We start from the raw sequence: 22,813 nt of genomic DNA, 5'->3' as shown, positions 1-22,813 counted from the left end.
AGACTTAATGCAGACAGGAAGAACACAAACTATGCCTGTTTCAGCTAAACAAAATAAGTGACAGCCATTCGCTGACTCATTCCTCAGAGCAATGCTTCGACCAATCAGGGTCAAGCTGACTGGTTTAAATTTCAGGTAATGCTTGGCAGTTAATAGTCAGTCACCATCACTGGTGCATTCTTCATGGCAACACCACTTGCCAACCAATCAGCACTCTCTTCACATACAGTATAAATTGTTGTTTTCCCCGGATATTGGTAATCTTGAGAAGTGTCCTGACGAATGCAAGAAGAAAAGCTTAGACATGTCTCTTTTTCAGCAATACTCAAGTTCTGTACTACCAAATATGCTGTTTGTAAACTCCACACCATTTCACACCAAAAGCAGAACAGAACTGACAGTACAGAAATCTCAAAGCCAATGATGCCAACATCTCATGAACGAATAAAGAAAAGGTATTTCACGCACTTAAATAAGAAAAGACATAAGATACCTGTATTACCAGTAAAAGTTTGTACAGAAAGCAATGGCTCTAGGCAATGTATTTGATTAGAGAAATTACTCTTTAGAAAACTTTATTTAGGACCAGTGAATCCTGTAAGACATTACAAACTGTCACAACTCATGACAACAAATATGTACCTGTGTATCAATATCTATAAGATGCAACTGTACAATGCACCTGCAGTTCATAGCACCACAGTACTGGTAAAGTGGCTTATTAATAATATGCATATTAAACTTATGTGCATATGAAAACACAATAGGGATCCAAACACAATAAACACATCTATTTCGGTCTGAGGAGGACACATGCAGATATGTACATACTGAGTGCAGGACAGGTCCACCCCCGAAAAACACAGTGGGGTGGGGGGGAAGAAAGTTTAAACAGAGTTACTTTGGCCATTCTTGCACATGTCTCAATGTGTCTGGGCTGAAGGTAGCAAATAGGTTGCTAACCACTTGAGCACAGTTGGTGCATGGACGCAAAAGATTAAGGGGGAAGCAGGAAAAAAAAATGATTGCCAACGATGCCCACATCTCATGAACAAATAAAGAAAAAGTATGTCACACGGTATGTTTTTGATTAGAGAAATTACTCTTTAGGAAACTTTATTTTTCCAATCCATTTTTCCTCAAATTGTTCGCATTCTTTCCATTTTCTTCTACTACTTCCAGTTTCTTGCCTTTATTTCCAACAAAAAAAAAACTAATTAATTCCACCCCTCCTCCCTCTGAATCTACCACAGAGACACAGTGAAGTGTTTCCTTTTGCTCTTGAACTGTAGTAAGACCACTGACCTCAGAACAGTGGAATTGTTGATCCCTGCAGTGAAAGTGATTTCAATTATAAAATCTGCTGGGAGTAGCTGACATCAGATTAATAGCTCACTGGTGTGCTGCAGATTATAACAGACAGGCACACATTACACATTAACATTGCTAAAATCCTACTAAGTCAATTATATTTCAGCTCATTGTTAACAAGGTTGAAGTTGGACAAATCTTCCCAAACCAGATTTAACATTGGTCTAGATCTTCTCATATTACAGATCACACAACAACAGGATTTAAGATGCTTTTCCATTGGTCTGCTTTTCATTGAAGGAGCTTGGGGTCCATGAGCCACTCCCAATGCCTTGGCTGTTAAATCTATTTTTTAAACCAGTCAGCCACATTAACAATGCTCCCAGAAGCTGAAGATATAGAGTAATTGAAGCTAGTGGTCCTTCAAATATCTAATACAGCCATTATTTTAGAGCCAATAGGTAAACAAGGCTGCAGTATCACTTCTGGTAGCATGAAAATTGCAGAACTACCTCAAAAAAGTGTTTCTCCTCACCTCCAGCATGTTATTTAAAGCAGCTGAACTGGGCCAGTAATGAACACTTGCTGCCAGCCTCTTTGCAAAGTATTTTTGCTGCTTGACTGAAGGTAGCTCAGTACATTGGCAGATGAGTTTGTAGCCAGACGAGACAGATTTGAGATGGTTGGCAAAAAAAAGTGGAGTCAGGGTAGATGTGAAGAACGTTTTTTACCTAAGGAGCTACGATCTGGACTGCGTTTCCTAAAGGGAGTTGGAATCATATTCAATGGTAACATGTAATTGAGAATTGGATAAATACCTGAAAACGAAACATGCTGAGTTATGGGTAAAGAGCAGAGCACTAATTGGATGGCCCTTTCAAAGAACCGACACAGGCACAATGGGCTAAGTGGCTTCATTCGGTGCTACATTATTCTGCAACTCAACTAATATCTGCCTGAAAGCAGCCTTGGAGACACAAAGAGTAGGTAACTACACCTCATGGACTGTAGACTGTATTAACTGAAGTGTATACAATTACAAGGGGGCTAGATAGAGTGGATAGGCTCTATTCTCCTTGGTTGGGTAAGAGGTAGGAAATTTAGAGGGGTTTCAAATGGAATTTTTTTTCACCCAGAGGGTGTGGAGATCTGGAGCTCACTACCTCAAAAGGGAGTAGAGGCAGAAACCCTCGTAATATTTTAAAAGTACTTTGATATGTACTTGAAGTATCGTAATCTAAAATGCTGCAGGCTAAAAGCTAGAAAGCGGGATTGGGCTGGACGGTTACTTGTCGGATGGTGTGGACACTAATGGGCCTAATGGGCTCCTTCTGTGCTATAAATTTAAATGATTCTATGATCACACTGGAGAGAGCTCTGTTGTCTGTGTCACCCTGTCATCTCTAAAGGGAACCTGTGTCCTTACTGTTCTTGGATTCAAACTTGGAACTTTCAGCCCAAGTCAGAAACTTAGTTTGTCCAGTTTCCTTCTATATGGCATGTCAGATATGCTGCACTGCTTTTCAATGATGTTTTTCTTTATTCTTTCATGGGATGTGGGCATTGCTCGCAAGGCCTGCATTTGTTATCCCTAATTGCCCTTGAACTGAGTGGCTTTCTGGGCCATTACAGAGGGCAGTTAAGAGTCAACCACATTGCTGTAGGTCTGGAGTCACATGTAGGCCATGCTGTGTAAGGCTGGCAGATTTCCTTCCCTACAGGGCATTGGTGAACCAGTTAGGTTTTTAGAACAGTGATAGTGATAGTGATACTGAGACTAGATTTGCCATGTTCCCAGAACATTAGCAGTGACAATATCACTATGCCACCATTACCACTTTAAGTAGACAAAAAAAATATATTATGGAGTTGCTGAAGCTGATCCTTGGTCCAGGCAGCTCCACATTTCAGAATCCCTAGTCCATCAATGTATATATAAGATCAAGCTTCCCACTGCTTCTCAACAGCGATCAGCCAACCTGATCAGAAACTGCAACCTTCCTCATCTGTGTGGCTCAGTCTCATGGTAGGCATTTACAAACTGTGCCAGAAGTGAAGCTTAACTGATCTTTAAAAATTATTCATTTGTGGGACATGAGCATCACCAGCGAGGCCAACATTCGTTGCCAATCTCAAATTACCCCCGGGAAGGTGATGGCGAGCCATCTTCTTGAATCTCTGCATCCATGAGGTATAGGTGCACCCATAAATCCTGGAAGTTCCAGCATTTTGACCAAGAGACAGTGAAGTAATGAGGATATAGTTCCAAGTAAGGGTGGTGTAGGCTTGGAAAGGAACTTGTAGGTGGTGGTGCTCCCATGCAACGGCAGTAGAAATCACAGGTTTGGCAGGTGCTATCAAAGGTGCCTTGCTTAGTTGCTGCAGTGCATCTTGTAGATGGTGTACATTGCTGCCAAGGAGCACCAGTGATGGAGGGAAGGTTTAATGTAGTGGATCAAGCAGGCTGCTTAGTCTTGGATGATATCGAGCTTGAATGTTATTGTCATCCAGGCAAGTGGGCAGCATTCATCCCGACTTTTGCCTTGTGGACGGTGAACAGTCATTGGGGAGTCAGGTGGTGAGCTATTCACTGCAGAATTCCCAGCCTCCAAACTGCTCTTGTAGCCACAGCATTTATATGGCTGGTCCAGTTAAATTTCTGTTTAATGGTGACTCCCAAAATATTGATGGATTCAGTGATAGTAATATTGTTGAATCTCCAAGGGAGATGGCTGGATTCTCTTTTGTTGGAGATGATCATCATCTGACACTTGTGTAACACAAATGTTACTTGCACTTATCTGCCCGAAGCAGTCCAGGTATTGCTGCATGTTAAGAACATTTTTTGCAAAAAAAACGACTATATGAAACAGAGGAAAAGCAGTTTTGCAAAATATGCAAAATCACAGATACCTAGACAGTTTCAGTCTGTAAGTTTTGACCACTCACCTCAAAAACATACCCATTATGTAAAACGGGACACTTGAAAATCAAAATCAGTATTTTAAACACTCCAGGAAATTTCACTATTTAGTGGCTGGCACAATATGGTAGCCAATTAAACACCATTAGTTGAGGTTTTTAAAAAAAAAATGTAAATATCTGGTTAATGGATCATCCATCCCTGTGATAAACAGATTATTATAAGTAGTAAATTAGCATGTTGCTGCACACTTACAGTATGGCAGGTCAGATCTGCATTCTCAGACTTATAAAACCAACAATAAAAGTGGAAGGTTAACAAAAAGTGGCAGGCAGACTGATAAACATCTGACCTAGAAATAAACATTTCTTCATACACAGGAAGAGAATAATACTACCCTGAATAACATCTCACACGTTTACAAAGAAGAGCACACTGCACATACATTGAAAGAGGACTTGACTTTTTAATGACTAAGTAAACCACACAAAGACTAAGGTCCATGGTACAACATAGCAACAAGAGTAATAACAGAGGGGAGACAAAACAAAATAGTTGGGCAACTCCGAGGTTGGGTTTTAGAAGCTCATAGAAGGGAGATATAAGCAGTGAAGAAGTGTGGCTAAAGTAGAGTGTTACAGACTGGAGGGGGAGGTGGGGATTAATTTAATCGGCCCTACCTCTCCACTGACTAACCATCCGTAAACAAGGAGGTGTTTTTGATTCTTTATTCCTCCCCCACTACTTTATAAGTGGTGGCATATTTTTCTCAATCCTTCAGTTTTGGAGTTATCCAATCCTCTATTAATAACCACACAGCAAAATTGAGATAAGGTAAAGAGGGTTGGTTTACTGTACACGCACACAAAACATGGGAAAGGAGTCTCACAATGCCTTCCCCTTTTTGCACTCATACAACAAAAGAGAGATAAGGGAAAGAAAGGGGTACAGGGCAAGACTACAATAAAAAGAGTTATGGTTTTACACGAGTCCAGAATTAAAAGTCCAAAGGTTAGCAAGCTGAAACTGTTGCAGAGTGTCCCAACTTTCCAGAAGTAAGGGCTTCCACAATGGAAGAAGGCAAGCAGAGATGAATTAGTCTTGAAGGCACACATACAGATGTTCCAAGGTTCCAGTAGTTCACAGTATAGATGAGGGCCAGGCCATTGGCCTGGGCAAAGCTCTTTCTGCTGCTACCTGTTAGATGATAAAATGGTAGACTGCCTGGGTTCAGTTCCACATGGCAAAATTACAGGTTCTGGCAGCTTGGGGGAGGTCTTGAGCTTTTTAATAGAGGAGTCAGGGTCCCTTTTGTCCTTTGCAGACACGCCGTCTCGGCAGCTAGGATTCTTCCTTGGAAATGCAGAGTCCTTGTGCTGTTCTTGGTTTTTGGGGGTGGGGGGGTGCATTGGCACTTTTTGAGAGATAATTAGTCTCTGCTGTTTGTCTGGAGGTTAGAAATTACTCTGGTATGAGTCATGACTAGTCAGGGTAAAGCCTTGTCCATTTTAAAGATAAAAAATAATTATACGAAGTAGCCAGGCTGATGTAGATATACATAGATATTTTCCTTCCCATCTTCTGGCTAGAACAGGAGCCTTGTTTTCACAAACTACTAAATCCATCCGTTGTACCTTTGTCATACAAAATAAGAACAAAGAACAAAGAAAAGTACAGCACAGGAACAGGCCCTTCAGCCCTCCAAGCCTGCCTGTACACGCACACAAAACGTGGGAAAGGAGTCTCATAATGCCTTCCCCTTTTTGCACTCATACAACAAAAGAGAGATAAGGGAAAGAAAGGGGTACAGGGCAAGACTACAATAAAAAGAGTTATGGTTTTACACGAGTCCAGAATTAAAAGTCCAAAATATTGCCCGTCAACTAAAACATTTTGCACTTCCATATCCCTCTATTCCCATCCTATTCATGTATTTGTCAAGCTGCCTCTTAAACACCACTATCGTACCTGCTTCCACCATCTCCTCTGGCAGTGAATTCCAGACACTCACTACCCTCTGCGTAAAAAACTTGCCCCGTTCGAGAAACCTTAATATTGTGAATTTTAAAAAACTACTCTTTGTATGAAGAGAGCATTGGTGATAATGAGGAAGAAAGCTGAACACTGGAGGAAGATATCAAAGGTAAAGTGGGCAGAAATGGAATTCAATCCAGAGAAGTGAGAGGTAATGAGTTTGAGGAGAGCAAACAAGGCAAGACAATACATAATAAAATGGTAGAGTGCTATATATAGGAACAGAGGAACCTGGGAGTGCATCTCCATAGATCCATCGAGTTAAAGGTGGTGGTTAAGAAAGCATACAGCATTCTTTTCTTTATTAGTCAAGGCATAGAATACAAGAACAATGAAATTATGCTAGAACTGCATGAAACACTAGCTAGGCCACAGCTCAAGTATTGTGTACAATTCTGGTCCCAGTATTATAGGAAGGATATGATTTCATTAGAGAGAGTAGAGAGGAGACTTAAAAGCCACAAGGAAAGATTGGATAGGCTGGTGTTGTTACCTTTGGAGTAGAGGAGGCTGAGGGGAGATTTAATTGAGCATAAGATTATAGGGAGCCAAGATGGAGGAGAGAAAGGACCTATTTCCCTTAGCAGAGATGTCAATAATCAGGGGGGCGTAGATTTAAAGTAATTGGTAGAAGGATTAGAGGGGAGTCGAGAACAATTTCTTTCACCTAGATGGCGGTGGGGTTCTGAAACTCAGAGTCCAAAAGGGAAACAGAAACCCTAAAAGTGAAACCTTGAAGTGCTGTAACCTACAAGGCTACGTACCAAGAGTTGGAAGCGGGTTTAGGCTGGATAGCTTTTTTTTGGCTGGCACAGACAACAGGCCAAATGGCCTATGTATCATAAATTTCTATGATCCAATCAAGCCCACAAACCTGCCCAGAGAGCTATAGTTTTTATTTGTAGGGGTAGGGGAAAGGATGTAATCAATCTGTTGACACTGTGTCTTCACTCAACTACAAGTTCATTGCATTTACTGCTCTTTTATTTTTTTCAGACAATAACGTCTGAGCTTATAACCTCACTTTGCTGCCAAGCTATTTGATATCCAAGTCAGATCAAAAACAACTCCAAACAGAAGTTCGAGATTTACCTGAATAGTAAAACTGGTTCAATATGATTGCCACAGTGAGACAGTACCCATATTACCTTCTCCAGCATCTCAGTTAAATTACTTTGAAAAAGGATTCCAAGACTTGGGACACAGCTTCAAGTCTGCTTAAAGCATTGTTAGTCAAGCACGATAATGCTGCTTATCTGCTTTTTAGGAGTATTTTTAGAACGCTGTAAATAAAGTTGGCCATCCGTTTTAGCCTCAACTATTCAGCCACACTGTGGTGTGTTTTGCTTTCCAGTTGACAAGAATGTCTGGTGTGCAGTACACGTGAAATAACTTGGCAAACGGTAACTGTTAAGAATGTGGCCGATTCCTCTCATTTGCAACACACCACGATCTAAGTTTTGAAACCTATGTGGCACAGATCAATGAATTTTGCTACAAACATGAGTAACGTGAATTGGGAGAAACTCTGAACTGTAACAGAGTTTCACAGCTCCAAAGAAAGAACTATTTAAAATGGAAGACCATGTAAGAAATCTCGATTTCAACAAGTGTCAATAGTCTGTATAGTCTTTACTCTGATCAGCAGTAATTTCTGCTTTCCTCAAGTCATCTGTCAGCAACTGATCCTGTAGCTATTTCAACTGTATTTAGTGTTCTGTTGAGATCAGACTTTTACTGGAATCCAAATTGTTTCCCCACTATTAAGTAGGTCAAATTATGTATTCCAAGTTGCCGGCAACCTAACCCAGCTCCATCTCAGACAATGGGGTCACGCTAGTGTCAAGGGAATGATGCTAGTAAACCTGCAAGAGACATTAGCAAGATCCCTGTACCATGCAGCAAACTCCTCCCTACCAGCTATTACATTTTCTCTTCCACCTCCCCTATAATCTGACAGTATCCTTAACTATTTTAAATTTTAGCGAGTTTGATGCACCATCTAATGAGAGTACACAAAAAAGCTTAAAGACACTTTACTGAGATTGTACATCCATATATTGCACAAAGGACATGGAGGTGCCTATCTAGACAAACTGACTAGCTCCATTCAGTCTACACTGATGGATTAGGTTGCTGAGCCTAGCTTAAAGCGTACGTTGCTGCACAAACAAGGAATTAGCTTCCAAGCCATGAACTAATACTAAATGTAAAAGCGGTTTTGTATTGAGGGCTCGTGTCACTGAACACTTCCAATGCTACTGAATTCTTCACTTTGCCAATTGCTCCAAAGGTGATTAGTTTGCACTTTTGCAAATTACTGCTGTCCATGTTTTTTTTTAAAAATACAAAATCTACTGATAGAAACGTATTAATAGAAATCTTACACCATATCAACATACAATATATTCCAGTGCCAAGGTTCAGTTGTGTTTAATCTACCTGGTCCCTTTTAGACCTTAATGCCTAATTACTATAAATCCTAAGGTCAAATGCTGTTGCAGATTGGCAAGTGGTAGTAAATTTCCAGTTCCAGGTCAAAAGAAGTCAGCATGAAAATACTGCCTTCCCTATTTTTAATACTTTCTAACCATTTGAAGTGCAACCAATGTGCATTCAACACAAGTTATTTTAAATATTCTATATCAGAAGGTCTGCTATTGTTATGATATTTGTACTCCTTGTTAATTTGTACAGTTTTATCCATTTTCCTTTGTCTAACACATAGATACGCAGACAGTCATGGTATTTGTTTAATCTTCGTATCTGCGTCCCAACTGGAAGGCCCTCATTACCTCTAGGCTCGACTATTCTAACACACTCCTGGCTGGTCTCCCACATTCTGCCCTCCGCAGACTTCAAGTCATCCAAAACTCAGCGTGTCTCAACTCACAGCAAGTCCCACTCTCCCGTTGACCTACACCGACCGGCTCCTGGTCAAGCAATGTCTTGGCTTTAAAATTCTCATCCTCGTTTTCAAAACCCTCTTGTCTCTATTCATCACCGTTTAAAGATATCTGCGCTCCTCTAATTCTGGCCTCTTGTGTATTCCCGTTTATAGTTGCTCCATTATTGGTGGTTGTGCCTTCAGTTGCCTTTGTCCCAGGCTCAGAAATTCCCTTCCCATGGCTCTCTAACTTAGTTTCCTCCTTTAATACCTTCTTAAAACCAACCTCCTTGACCAAGCTTTAGGTCATTTGACCTAATATCTCATTTATGGCTTGGTGTCATACTTTGTTTTACAATGCTCCTATATAGCACCTCGGGATGTTTTCATGATGTTGAAAGGTGCTACATAAATATAAGCTGTTGATCTCCCATGTCATTGCATACAGTACATCAGATGATGTACAATTTAAGGGCAGGAATTGTATATCACATAACACACAAAATATCAGAATTTATAACAGGCCACAACTCAGCACTGTAATGGTGTAGCTTTGCCCTTCAGTGCCAGGAAATCTAATGTTTAAGTAAACAGAGATTTAAATTATTCAGAATTCACCTTTGTTTGATCAGGGAGTTTTTCAAATGGGAATACTGCTCACCAGTCTTAGGCTCCGATCATAAGCTTGCAGAATTTCAGGTAGCTTTGTGACCAAAAGTGACGTTTGTTCTTGTGGATGCAGTTTTTTCAATTTAGTAACTCCAATTACATCTACAATGTTACTGGTGGTGAGGAGGAGAGCAAAAATGTTTTACACCATCAACATATATAATAAATTGTGTTGTATTATGGGAGCACTAATAATACTTGCAGCTTTGAGTTATACAACTATGTCCATATTTATATGGCCCATTAGTAGGTTTATAATGTTTATTTGCTCATGTACTCAACTTTATGGCTTACTGTTCTTGAAAATAAAGCATGGATGTGCTGGAAGATATTCCAAGCAAAGAGCATATAGCAGTACAGGGAGGGGCATAGGCAACATAATTTGATAGCAAGACCGTTACAGGGTTCTAGACATAGTGGGCTTTCAGCATTTGGAAACAGAGATACTGGTTAGTTCACAGTATGTGGCTATGGGAGCGAATGTTAGGCTGTGGAAGGGTGATTTTGGAGTAATAATGAAAGGTGTGGGAGCATTTGGAAAGGGATTTGCTGGGCTTGGAGATCACAGGTTTGGGATTGGCAAGAGGTGGGGCTGCATAGTCTGGAACCACTGGAAAGAGATTGTGGAGCTCTGGGCGACATGGGCACACTGATACTGCTGGGTTTTGAAAGCACTAAGAAGGTGCAAGGATGAGAAACCTGGAAATATCAAGGGAGGCATTGAATATGGTACTATTGCGTTTGTTGGATGGAGTCAGTTGATATCTTTGGAAACAGCAGAGTGAAGAGAAATGAATTCCCTCTGCCCTCTCAAAATAGTAAGAGGCTTCTCAGCACTGAGGTGGAATGTTATCTTAATTGAAGTCCTTATTACACTTTCAATAATTGTCATCCATATACCAGCAATTAGAACACAATCATGTTATACACTTGACATGCTCCTGACTAAGTGCCAGAAAGCCATTCATAGGAACATGCCCTGCTCACAGAAAAGCCTGGAAACCATTGTCGAGTCTCACTATGCTTTTAAGTTCTCTGTTTAAATCTCAGAACGCAGAGACAGAATTTCTATGGCAGAGGATAGACGGGGCAGAGGCCCAATTTTCACAGGCTTAGGGAAATTGGCACTGAACAACAAATCAAAAGTTGGGATGACTCAAAGCTGACATCAGTCATAGAGGAAGAATGAACCAATCCGAGGTAAGTATAACAAATAGGCTTAGATATAGGAAGTTTAAGGGTGACAGAAAGTAAATGTTGCACTTACAGGAAGTGGTGTTATACACAAGAGAGATAGACAGATATCTTCTGGTATGGTTTTCTTCGAACGTAGCTCAATCACAAAATATAAAATCGCTCTCTGTGAAGTCAATTATATTTAAGAAGTAATTAGGTACACATTGAAGAGGACAAATGCTAAAGGATACGCACAAAGAGCAGGGTAATGGAATTAGAATAGCTCCAATGCGGAGCTAACAACCACAGATCAACGGCCAAATCGCTTCCTTCAGTACTGAAACTTCTACGATTCTCTGAGGGAAAAGTGCCAGGGTAGATCGCTGTATGAATCTGGCATCATTCAGGTGTGTACTGGTCAGGTGATTAGGAAGGCCTATTTCTGAACCATGATTCAGTGCTTGACAAGAGGCAGAAAAGACACTTAATCAGAAGCTCTAAACTACACAAGAGGTACACAAAGTGCATTGGAGAAGCTTTGCAATGAGACTAAATAGAGGGGAAAAAAAATAAGCTAGCATTTTTCATAACTTAATCAAGCTTCCACATATAAAAGTTACATGTTACCACTAGGCAAGGACAAATGGCAAATTTGCACTTGGATATTGATTACAGAGGTATCAAACGTTTCTCAACCAACAAGGTAGAGAAATCTGGTAGCATCCATTTTTGGGTCCCTTGCCCACAGAGTGCTAACATTGAAATGGGGAAGGTCCAAAGAGCCCTGCAATTTGGGCCTTGGGCCTCATCACGCAAATGGCACAGCAATAGGAGCCCGCACAGGCTCATATGTCAATTTTCAACTGAGCGGCTGGGTAGGATCACAGAGGTCCAGAAGAAGAGCGGTTGGGCCTCAGGTGTGACCAGAGGGCTGTCAGGAATCAGTAAAAAGATTGCACTGATCTGGAACAATGTTCCCTCTAATTTTTTTTTTTTGGAGTGCATGGGCGATTTGTTTAAGAACGCGACCCAAGTTTTTGCATGACCACACATATGCAGTAACTTAAAGAGGCTGATTTGCCTGCGGCCTGGACTTTCGAATTACTGCGTGGCTGAGCAGCCTAGAGGGAACATTGGACTGGAGTATTGTTTGGGGTGCACTGCGCCTGGAAATCAGAGTCTGGGATAAGGTTGGAGGTCTCAGGACTAGACGTGGCGGTGATTACAGTACATTCTTAAGTCCAGGCTGTTTAACCTCAACTTTCCTGCAGACAATCAGTCCTTGTGCAGGCTACCTCAGGCGCAAACCAAAATTGCAGGAGGGGGCAGAAGCAGCCATTAGGCTACTAACATACTCAAATATGGGGCCTAATGTCTGCTTCAGAAGTGGGCAAAGAATGCCTCTTATTTGGCCTTTGCTAAAATGGTGTCCAGTGTGACATGCACCAGTATTCAGAGTGTGATGCTGATACTATTTTGGACCCAATATGGCATTTGTAACACTGTAAAACTGGGTGGTATGGCACAAAGTTTCTTACCATAAAGATTTGTGCAACAATTAAAGTAAACTAAATAATCGCCTTGAAAAATTATAAGAATTTGTATATTGATGCAGGAAATAATTTATAACTTTCCCTGGTAATTCCTTTCCATGCAAGAAAAACATACACACAATACATTCTATATTTATTAACTCCTGTGCAATTATGGGTTTGCCCAAGTCCACTCTTAACACAAAAGTTTCTCAACTCAAACTATCTTATAACATTTTTAAGCACTAAACTCTATTTTGCCACCTTATTTATAATGCTCGATTCAAATTATTGGATAACTACTTATATTATTGCAAGAAAATATTGAATTTTCAGTAGTAAACTATAACTTGTGACTGACAATTATCCCTGGTTCTAACTATATAGCATACTGAGACTCTGAACATCTTGTCAATGAAGAGACACATGAAGGCCAAGCCCACTTAATTCCTCAGATCACCAAAACTCCCAAAATTACAATATTAGACAGAAAATCAAATGCAGTTTTGAATGTTTCAGCTGCACACCAAGTAATAAAAGCAAAGGTTACCTTTTTTTAAAAAAAATGTTTTTCAGAACTTTGGATTCAGGGAACTCGCCTATTGAATTTTCTTTCATGGCACATAATAAGGGTTAAAGAGCCAGCATAGAAAAGTTAACCTCAAGTATTAAACTGGAGTAAAGAGTAACAGTAAATAAAAAATCTGCATTAATATTGCATCTTATTACTTCATTTAAGCATCTTAAAGCACTTTACCCAGTGAATTAGTTCTTGAAGTGCAGTGCCCTTTAATACATTAGCAAACACATCCATTTTGCACGAGTGATGTACCACAAACAGCAAGAAGAACCAGTTAATCTGTTAGCAGAAGGTTGGCCAGTACATCATACTCCCCTGCTCCTCTTTAAATAACACCACAGGATCTCTAATGCGCATGGAACAGACCACTTTAATGTTCGTCTGAAAGATTAACAACTGAGCCAAAAGAGTTGAAACATCATGTCGCAAAGGTTATATTCATGATCATGATTACAGTACACAAGCTACTTTCAATAGTCATTATGTTTTCATTATAGAAATGTTTTTTTTCTGATGCCAAAAGTATCTACCATTAATAATAATGGAGAGAATGTTTTGCTGCATCAGGCTTGTGCATTGAGGAAACAAGCTATGCAATGAATGCTGTGCACAACAACATGCCAAATCCCTGCAGCTAACTTTTATCATGGGTTACCAGCGTGGCTGTCGCTTGCTGTGAATGGATCTTATGAACAATCCTGATGGACGCTGCCACAAGGTACATCTTTAGATATTGTAATTAGGACCAACAGGTGTTCCCTAGAATTTATCTGATATAATGTTAGGTACTTTGCTTTGAATCAATCAATCAGAGTTAAAGATTGGTTTCAGTCAGCTGTGTCTCTAGACAGACTCCATTCTTGCTAACAATGGTGACCAATATACATAATTGGTTTACACAATCTGTCCGTAACAGCGTATTCAAATTAAAGGATGTATATTTTAAATAGGTTTTCTTTGCCTTTGGTCAAGAGTTAATCAAGACAAAAAGTTATTTGGTGGCTAATACAATCGATTTAAGATGATTCAACTAAAAAAAGACATTTTAATTTCTCCAATTGTGGAGCCGTTAAAGAAAATACACAGAGGAAGAGATAAGCATTCAAATATTACAAGTTCAACATCAGAGACCAGCCAAGCTCCCAGTCCGTTTACATCAACGAAATGGCTCTAACCTGAAAGGCATCCAGTAGCAGAAATTACAGAGGCAGGACAGTCATAGCTATCAGGAGATCTAAACCCATAGATGAACTAAGATTCAGCTTCATCCACATACGTAATATATAAAAGGCCTATGAAGAGACAAGTTGATTATTTCTTGTAAAAACAAGTCATAAAGCAGGGTCTTTTAATTCTATATGGGCTGATCATTGAATAAATGCAACACATTTAGCATCATTTGACTTTTGTATATAATTAACCTGTACTTAATCTGTGAAGAAATCTGTTCAAGTAATTTTACCCTCTGCACTTTGGTCTCACGGATCCACCTTTCACAAAAGATAGGACAATGTGGTAGGCACACACATGATCTCCAGTGATCAATATATCATCATTAGCAGTTAATGGTTAACCCCATGTCAAGAAGATATAATAATTCTCTATGTTATTCAAATCTATTGTAAAATAGAGTAATAGTGGGATGTGTCTGTGAGTGAGTGAGTGAGTGATTTAATTGAATTAGAGGCAGCTAGACTGGGTTCTTTGATCTAAAAAGAGAGGTTAGGTTTGAAATGTTAATTAGATAAACATGGGGAAGTTTAGAAACATAGGTGTCAAGTGTTCCAGTGACAGTTTAGTTGAAAAGATATCCAGCTTGCTTATGGAAATTGCTTCTGAAGACAAAGGTATTAGGCAAAAGTTTGAACCATAACCAGTTGCCTGTTGCTTAAAGAGCCTCTGTAACATCGAACATACTCAAAATGCTATGTCAAAAAAAAAATCATCTTTACATCAGAGACACAGCTTTGTGGCACTGTGGTAACAAACAACTCTCCATTCCTACTATAATGCAGTCTATTAAGACTGTGAATACCACAAAACTAACTAGATTGATTTTTAAAAAGGCCAGTCACCAGGTCAAGGAGAAACACCAGTTTGTAACTGCAATTAACTCAGCACATCAGCTGCTAAACAATGGGTGAAAGAGATAATGTCATTCGTCTCTTAGTTAGTCTCAGTGAAAATATCCTAGGGATTACTGTGGAAGAGAGGTTTGTTCCAACAGTCCGAAAAATGCTTACAAACACTACAAAAATAGCTGAGGCAATCAGCCCCCAACATCATTAACTAAAGGCCAGCTCCATAAATTTGAATCCAAACAGTGATTGTCTATACCCAAACTGAATTACATCATCAGTAAATACAATTGTAATGAAATTACTTTCTGCAGTTCCAGTATAAATTTCAAAAAAAAAGTCTGCGCACCCATGCACTTTACAGCACACCCCGAGTAGTTTCACTTTCCATTCACACTTGTGTATCCTTAAGTGAACAACAGCTTGCATTTATGTAGCAACTTTAATAGACTTTGGAAAAAGGTCCCAAAGAGAATGCATTCTGAGCCAAAGAAAGCAAGAAAAAGTTTTAAGAGGGAATTTCAGAGCGGGACTGAGGTGGAAGAAGGCCCGGCAACCAAATGTAGAAGGTGCTATAGAGGCCCAAGTCAGAGGAATGGGATTTCAGGGAAAAAGGTTACAAATCGGAGGAAGCCAAAGAGAGGGAAGAGACCAGAGGTATTTGAATAATGACATTAAAATCAAGAGACAATTTTTATAGTATGTTTTATAATTTTAGAAGATACTAACCAGTGAAAACTATTAGGACTATGAATGGCCAACATGAAACCTACCATTTATTAAGTCGAAGAGCTATGGTGCCCTAGGTGACGCTGTAGGTAGATGTGCTGCATGGTACAGGACTGCGCCAAACAGACCAGCAGTATCTTTAATTCCTTGTCTGTGTTTGTGTTGGCTGATTTCAACACTTGATGCACTGCAATTGGCCTCAATGTCCTTGGATCTGCGCAGATGTGGTGGGGGGGAAGGGGTTATGGGGAGTGGGGTGATAGTGGAAGGGAATTAGGAAGAAAAAATTACTCATGTTTCTATTCCTGAGTTGTTATCCAATTAGCGTTGCTGAAGTACACATGTGGATACTGGAATATGGACAGAAGGGATGAGAAGGCAGAAGATGATGGGGTGAGAGGAGGAAGAGACAAAAACAGATTTGAGAGAATTAAGTCAATTTTCAATTTGGAGAGGAATCTTTCCACGTTGAATTCGACGAAATGTGAAACTTGCCACAAAGTATATGGCAACAGATCCTGGTGATTCGCCATCATTTCCCACCACCACCACCACCACACCCCCCCCCCCACCCCTCCTTGTCTATGAGATAGTTTCTGTACTCTAATTTCCACCTTTCCACAGAAGCACAGATAATATAAGGAACTCCGCTCATGGAGATTACAGGCACAAGCCTCAAACACTTTGTGGCACACTTCAATCAACTTCTATTTAAAACTAAATACTGAATGAATTACATCATTACAAGAGGCAGCCTTGAATTCAACTGCATAGGGCTCAAGCTCTGGAAATTCCTCCCCAAGCCTCTCTCTATCTCTGCCCATCTCCCCTCCTGCAAGAGCCTCAAAACCTACCCCTTTGACCAAGCTTTGCTTGTGAAGGGCCTTGGACATTTTACTATGTTAAAGGAGTTATGTAAATATAAGTTGCTGATTCTCCTTTCCCAATTACTGTGTCCCTGCCAGTTAGTCAGATGAATGAACACACACACACACAAAAAAAATCACAGCAATACCGAGAATGAGAGAGATCTGCATGAACCTTCCAAAGAAGGTTCAATAAATTGATCCCGGATATGGAGGGATTTTCTTATAAGGAGAGGTTGAGTAGGTTGAGCCTGTACTTATTGGAGTTTAGAAGAATGAGACGCGACCTTATTGAAACATAAGATTCTTAGGGGGCTTGACAGGGTAGATGCTGAGAGGTTGTTTCCCCTTGTGGGAGTGTCTAGGACCAGAGGGCATAATCTCAGAGTAAAGGGTCGCCCATTTAGTACAGAGATGAGGAGGAATTTCTTCTCTCAGAGGGTAGTCAATCTGTGGAATTATTTACCGCAGAGGGCTGTGGGTGCTGGGTCGTTAAGTGTATTCAAGGCTGAGATAGACAGATTTTTAATCAGTAAGAGAACCAAGGGTTATGGGGAAAAAGCACGAAAGTGAAGTTGAGGATTATCAGGTCAGCCATGATCTCACTGAATGGCAGAGCAGACTCGGTGGGCCGAATGGCCTACCTCTGCTCCCACGTCTTATGGTCTTATGATCAAAATATGGAGCTTTTTCAAAAAAAAAACCCTTGAAATGTTCGAGTTCAATTTGAAAACGAATTGGTTGTCAGGAAGGAGAAGAAAGCTTAGTTAATTGTGCAGCCTGAAAATTCACTTCCTTTGGATCATCTTCTATATTTCACCACTGTGGACAGATTACCCCAGGTCATTTGAACCATTCAGATGCCCTACATAATATTATCTGAATGTTGCACTGAAGAATTTCAAGTTTAAATCTTTACTGGATTTCCTCCAATTCTATCTCTTCCCCTCATAGCCAGATGGCTCAGTGGGGAAATGCTCAGTTGCGTGGCAATGAGTTGTCTAGGCCAGGAAAGACTCAACTAAATTCCTATCTGTGCCAACATATGCCCAGAAGGTGCAGCTTCAGTCTCATGTCAGGCTCCACATTCAGCCAGTTCCTCTTCCTTGTTTTCAGCTCCACAAGTGTTGGAAATCGAATCTCAGTTGTATGCTGTAACATAAATCTTGCTTATAAAACTACATTATTGTTGCTCACACCTATGACAACATGTGCCCTACACACAGGGGCCGGGCTGATTGTGTGATGTCACACGAATGATGGGGGTGAGGGTTCTGGTCTATTCCCTTGTACGACCTCAGCATTGGTGTTACGACTCAATGACTTGCATTTTGGACCAGCCCGCAGACTATCTGGAGGAACCTCATGGACCACACCTTGAGAATCACTGTCTTAAAACATAAAAGGGAATCAAATCTGAGCATCGTGCTCATCAGCACCCATACAGATGTACCATCTAATAAACTCAGGAGTAGAATCTGAGTTAATCCACATTCCAGCCAGAGTCCAGAAAGATGAATTGTAATACCCCACAATCACACTTGACAGAGAACAGTTAAGATAGTTGAGATGCCAGGGATCAAACTCAAAATTGCCTTGATCTTTAATTATGAGAACCACAAATGAGCAATATGCAAAGCCGAACAATGTTAAATTCCTATCCAACTAGACAAGGTTCTTTAAGCTTGTATGAAGTTTAGAAACTTACTGTATTCAGTATCCAGCACCTTGTGCTTAACTTTAGAGAGACCACAAGTACTAGCACTTAGCTCTTAAATCCTAATGGAAATGCTGATCAAGATAATGGGCATACTAGGCTGTTTAATCCTTTACCTAGAGTTACACTCATCCCTCTTATCCTGGTTATTGCATCACACAATAGGTCTGAAGGTTGGGATTTTCAAGTTAGAAATGGACTTTACTTCAAATACTCCACAATAATTTTAACCTTGTGTATCCCATTCTTTAATCGCTAAGCCATTAGGAGAGTCGAGAATTAAGGTACTATCACACTAAACTATGCAGATGAAGCCACAGGTTTGATTCTCAACATGAAGTGATTTCAGTGAGCCTACAAATGGCCTCAGAATCTCAGTGAATACCATCATCTCGGAATTCACCTCCATCCTGGCACATCGTCCCTTCCTGAGCATTCACCAGCATTTTTTCAATGGCACTGGGCTAAAATTCTGACATCTCACCATTGTCCCATCCCACAAGGAATTATAGCAGATGAAGAGAGCAGTTTACCGCCACCTTCACACAGCAACTCAGGACCAGCAAGCATTACTCATGAACATTTATTTTTATTTAAAAAAGGCCTCTAGAATGAGAGAGGCATGAAGTTCATCAGGATTAATGTCCTGGGTAAGAGATAGAATCAGAAACACTATCGTAAGTCTCAATTTCAATACAGAGGGGAATAAAGGGCTTAGGATAATGGCACCCTTTTGGAACCTAAATAATTAGCATGAGTTGTGGGCTTCCATTCCTAGCCTTCCCTCATCTGTTTGCAGTGGGACTCAGCACAGTAAAAACTGCTATCTTGCAATACAACCAGGAAATTTCTCTCTTCAGTGACTAAAGCAGGAAAATGTAAAACATGAAAAGTGAGCAGTGTGACTAGAATTCTACAAGTATATAATTAAAAGAAATGCTGTTGAAAAAGTCTATTATAAGCCTCAGTTAATGCACACAGATTTATATGAATTGCAGGGTGTAGCTGCAGAACAACATCATCTAAAAATGGCTGCACTCAGGATCAAAAACAAATCAAGTCCACCGCACTCAACAACCTGTTGAGTTTTACAGGTATAGAAGTTCTGGAAGGTATTAAAACTTGCTTACCCAACACCCCTGTGCTCTCTGACCTACACAGGACCCGTCAAGCAATGGTCTGATTTGAAAATTCTCATCCTTGTTTTCAATCCCTCCATGGCCTCACTGCACCCTACCTCTGTAATATCCTACAGATCTATCTGCATTCATCTAATTCTGCCCTCTTAAGCATGCCTACTACTAATTGCTCTTCTAGTGGTGGATTTGCCTTCAGCTGTCTAGGGCCTAGATTCTGGAAATTCCTGCCTATACCTCTCCACCCATTTCCTCATTTAAGATGTTCCTTAAAACCTACCACTTTGACCAAGCTTTGGCTATCTATCCTAATATTGCTCTCTGTGGCACGGTTTCAAACTCTGCTTTATAATGTTCCGTTAACAAGTTAGGACATTTTATGTTAAAAGGTGCTATATAAAGACAAGTTGTTTATTTGCCTAAATTCGGTGGGAGAAGGGAGGGCTAGGGAAATCAAATCTTTAGGACCCTTTCTGCTAATTGCCATCCAATGACTGCTGGAAGGTGCATATGTTGGCACAGATTGAGGGTGGGATTGGGCTCAGTTGTGCTGCTTTCCGTGGAAGTCAGTACTCAAACCTGGATTGAGACATGAAGAATGGCCACATGGGTGTGGTACTGGGGAGCTGCTTACTCCCATGGAACCCTATCGCTGCATGTCGCCTTACTTTTAGGAGAGGAAAAGGGATGAAGGAGAGTTTCTTTTACTTCTGACACCCAACTTCAAATGATTAGGTTTTGAAAGAGTTACTGAGTTAGAGAATGGAATAGAGCAGATTTTAAACATACAGTTGGAGCCAAGGTACTACTGGCATGTTAATTACCTCCATTACATTAATTAATTCAGCTGCCTCATGCTATCAAGTTTGGTAATAACTCCAAGACCAGTATCTCCAATGTCATCAGCACTCCCTGCTTCATATCATCACAACGTTTGAACTACGAATCTCAGTAGTTTCTGAATTATGTTGTGCGTCTGATCAGATTTCACATACCCTGTTGATATTGCCAATACTGGGTGTTTTGTAATCAGAACTGCTGTCATTTACGAATTGTTGATTCATCACATTTTCCGCCTGCTGCTATCCTGATTTTCTTGGTCTCAAAAGCAGAAAATGCTAGAAATGCAGATCAAGACTCTGAGCAACTAAAATAGAAAATAAATACACAAACATTTCAAGTGGGATCACTACACCAGAATCTGATTGGCTTGTTGGACATTTTCAGCATTTTTGTCTTATTTGACTTCAAGCATTTTTTTTTTAAGTATCCAAAAATGATTGGATGTTAAAAATAGAATTCCTAAGAAAGGTTCATAATGTGAGCTTCGCTGCTTCAACAGACACAGAAGCAATTCAAGATGTGGATCCAGGCATCGGGCCTGGATGTGTCAGTTGCGGACTCTTGAGCATACAAGATAATAATAAAGACTGTTGTTTGTTCATCCATCCAAAATGAGCAACCTACAGTCTACCCAACAGGTCTTTAAAGGCTACTTTCACCTTCACCACTCTTCCCAGGTGTCCATTCCAGTCAATGATCCTTTGTGAAGAAATTCTTTGTGACATCCGTCCCTACTGATTGTCCTCCTTGTCATAATCTACCTTGAAGTAATCATCCATGGTCCTGCCCCTCTCTCTCTTTAACCTCCTCCAGCCCGACAACTCTCCAAGATATCTGTGCTCCTCCAATTCTGGCCTCTTTGCACATCCCTGATTTTAAAATCACTCCAACATGAATAGCAGTGGCCAAGGCCCTGCGCTCTGGAATTCTCACCATAAACCTCACTACCTCTCTTTTCTTCTTTATGGCACTCCTTAAAAACCTACATTTTTGGCTAGGTTTTGGGTCATCTGCCCCAATATCTCCTTATGTGGATGGTGTCAAATTTTGTTCAACGCTCCCACAAAATGCCTCAAAATGTTTTACTACATTAAAAAGGTGCCATATAAATGCAAGATGTTATTACGGTAACTGTTTAAATAGCCCAAGCTATTCCTGAACCTCATGACCTGCACTGAGCTCCAGTCTTGTTCTATAGGCAGTGTTTGGGTATTGAGTGACAACCAGTTTTTGCAATTAAAAAAGTTACATGATGTCTCATTCCAAAACGCCTTCAATAAAAATCTAACAGGTCAGTCATGTCAGATACAGATCAAAGAATTAAGCTTACGTGGTTGTGATTTTAATTCCCAACTGCATTAGAACAATTATAGCTGACTGTGGCCAGAATCTTCTATTGTGGATTTATGTGGGGCGGTGGGATCATTCAGTGATGATATTGGGAAGTGTTTACATTTAATTTATAGCACAGATTCAGGCCAGACCAAGTGGTCTGTGGAGTGTTTCAGTTCTACGTGATGCTCCTGCCACCCTACTTCATCTAATTCTATCGGCATAGCCTCCAAATTCCTCTCTCTTTTATGCACTTATCTAGTTTCTAATTAAATGCATCTCAAATCACTCCCATTGTTCCACATTCTAATCACTCTCTGGATAGAAATTTCTCCTGAATTCCTTATTGGAATTATTAGTTACTATCTTACATTTATGACCTTCAGTTTCGGGGTTCCCCACTAGCGGAAGCATCCTATCTACATTTGTCCAAATCCATTCATAATTTTAAAGATCTCCATTACTTCATCCCTCAGCCCAGTCTTCTGGAGGACAGGCCCCCTACGTATTCAGTCTTTCCTGATAGTTATAACCTTTGTTATCCAAGACCCTTTGTTACCCTGACCATTTGTTAAGAAAGCACTCAGGCAGAAGGTATTTGCCCTTTAAACAGAAGGGAACAGTAGAAGGCATAATTACAGTACATGTACTGTCTTGCACTAAATATTGTTCATTTTCTCAGTTTATGTTAATAAATACTTACAGCCCGAACATTAGCTCAATGAAGTACACATTAAATCCATCTATCACAGGTGAGGACAATACATTCCAGTAATGTTCAATGCCTGGTCACACTGTTGTCTACCAAGATACTGGGCAGGTAAAGCCACACTCCAGTTCATAGAGTATGCAATAGTTAGTTACAGGAGCAGTCAGTTGGACTAAAATATTTAGCATAAAACCCAGAATGTAGTATTTTTTTTTTTTAAATAATCTTATATAGGGACGAGGTGCTCTTTGCATTTTTTCCTTGCTATACAACTTCTTAAATCTTCAGAGC

At 40.2% G+C, this 22,813-nt stretch overlaps 2 protein-coding genes across 8 annotated transcripts in view; one reads left to right on the top strand and one right to left on the bottom strand.

Moving 5' to 3' along the window:
* The window catches only part of LOC144667837 (alpha-2,8-sialyltransferase 8F-like), a 1,155,130-nt gene that overhangs the window by 662,714 nt on the left and 469,603 nt on the right, over positions 1 to 22,813 (top strand). The window lies entirely within an intron of this gene.
* The window catches only part of LOC144667835 (F-box/LRR-repeat protein 20), a 137,253-nt gene that overhangs the window by 90,585 nt on the left and 23,855 nt on the right, over positions 1 to 22,813 (bottom strand). Inside the window, exon 2 of one of the 4 annotated variants that reach the window (XM_078529344.1) lies at positions 11,092 to 11,184. The exons of 2 other annotated variants lie outside the window; for them this stretch is intronic. In XM_078529344.1, the coding sequence (XP_078385470.1) occupies positions 11,092 to 11,184 (93 nt within the window). Of the gene's footprint in view, positions 1 to 11,091; positions 11,185 to 15,963; positions 16,134 to 22,813 lie in introns of all 4 variants that reach the window. One more of the 4 variants, XM_078529346.1, reaches the window with a different exon arrangement.

The sequence above is a fragment of the Cetorhinus maximus genome, chromosome 25 (genome assembly GCF_964194155.1).
Source record: "Cetorhinus maximus chromosome 25, sCetMax3.hap1.1, whole genome shotgun sequence".
Classification (NCBI taxonomy): Eukaryota; Metazoa; Chordata; class Chondrichthyes; order Lamniformes; family Cetorhinidae; genus Cetorhinus; species Cetorhinus maximus.
This window is presented reverse-complemented; position numbering and strand designations above follow the sequence as displayed.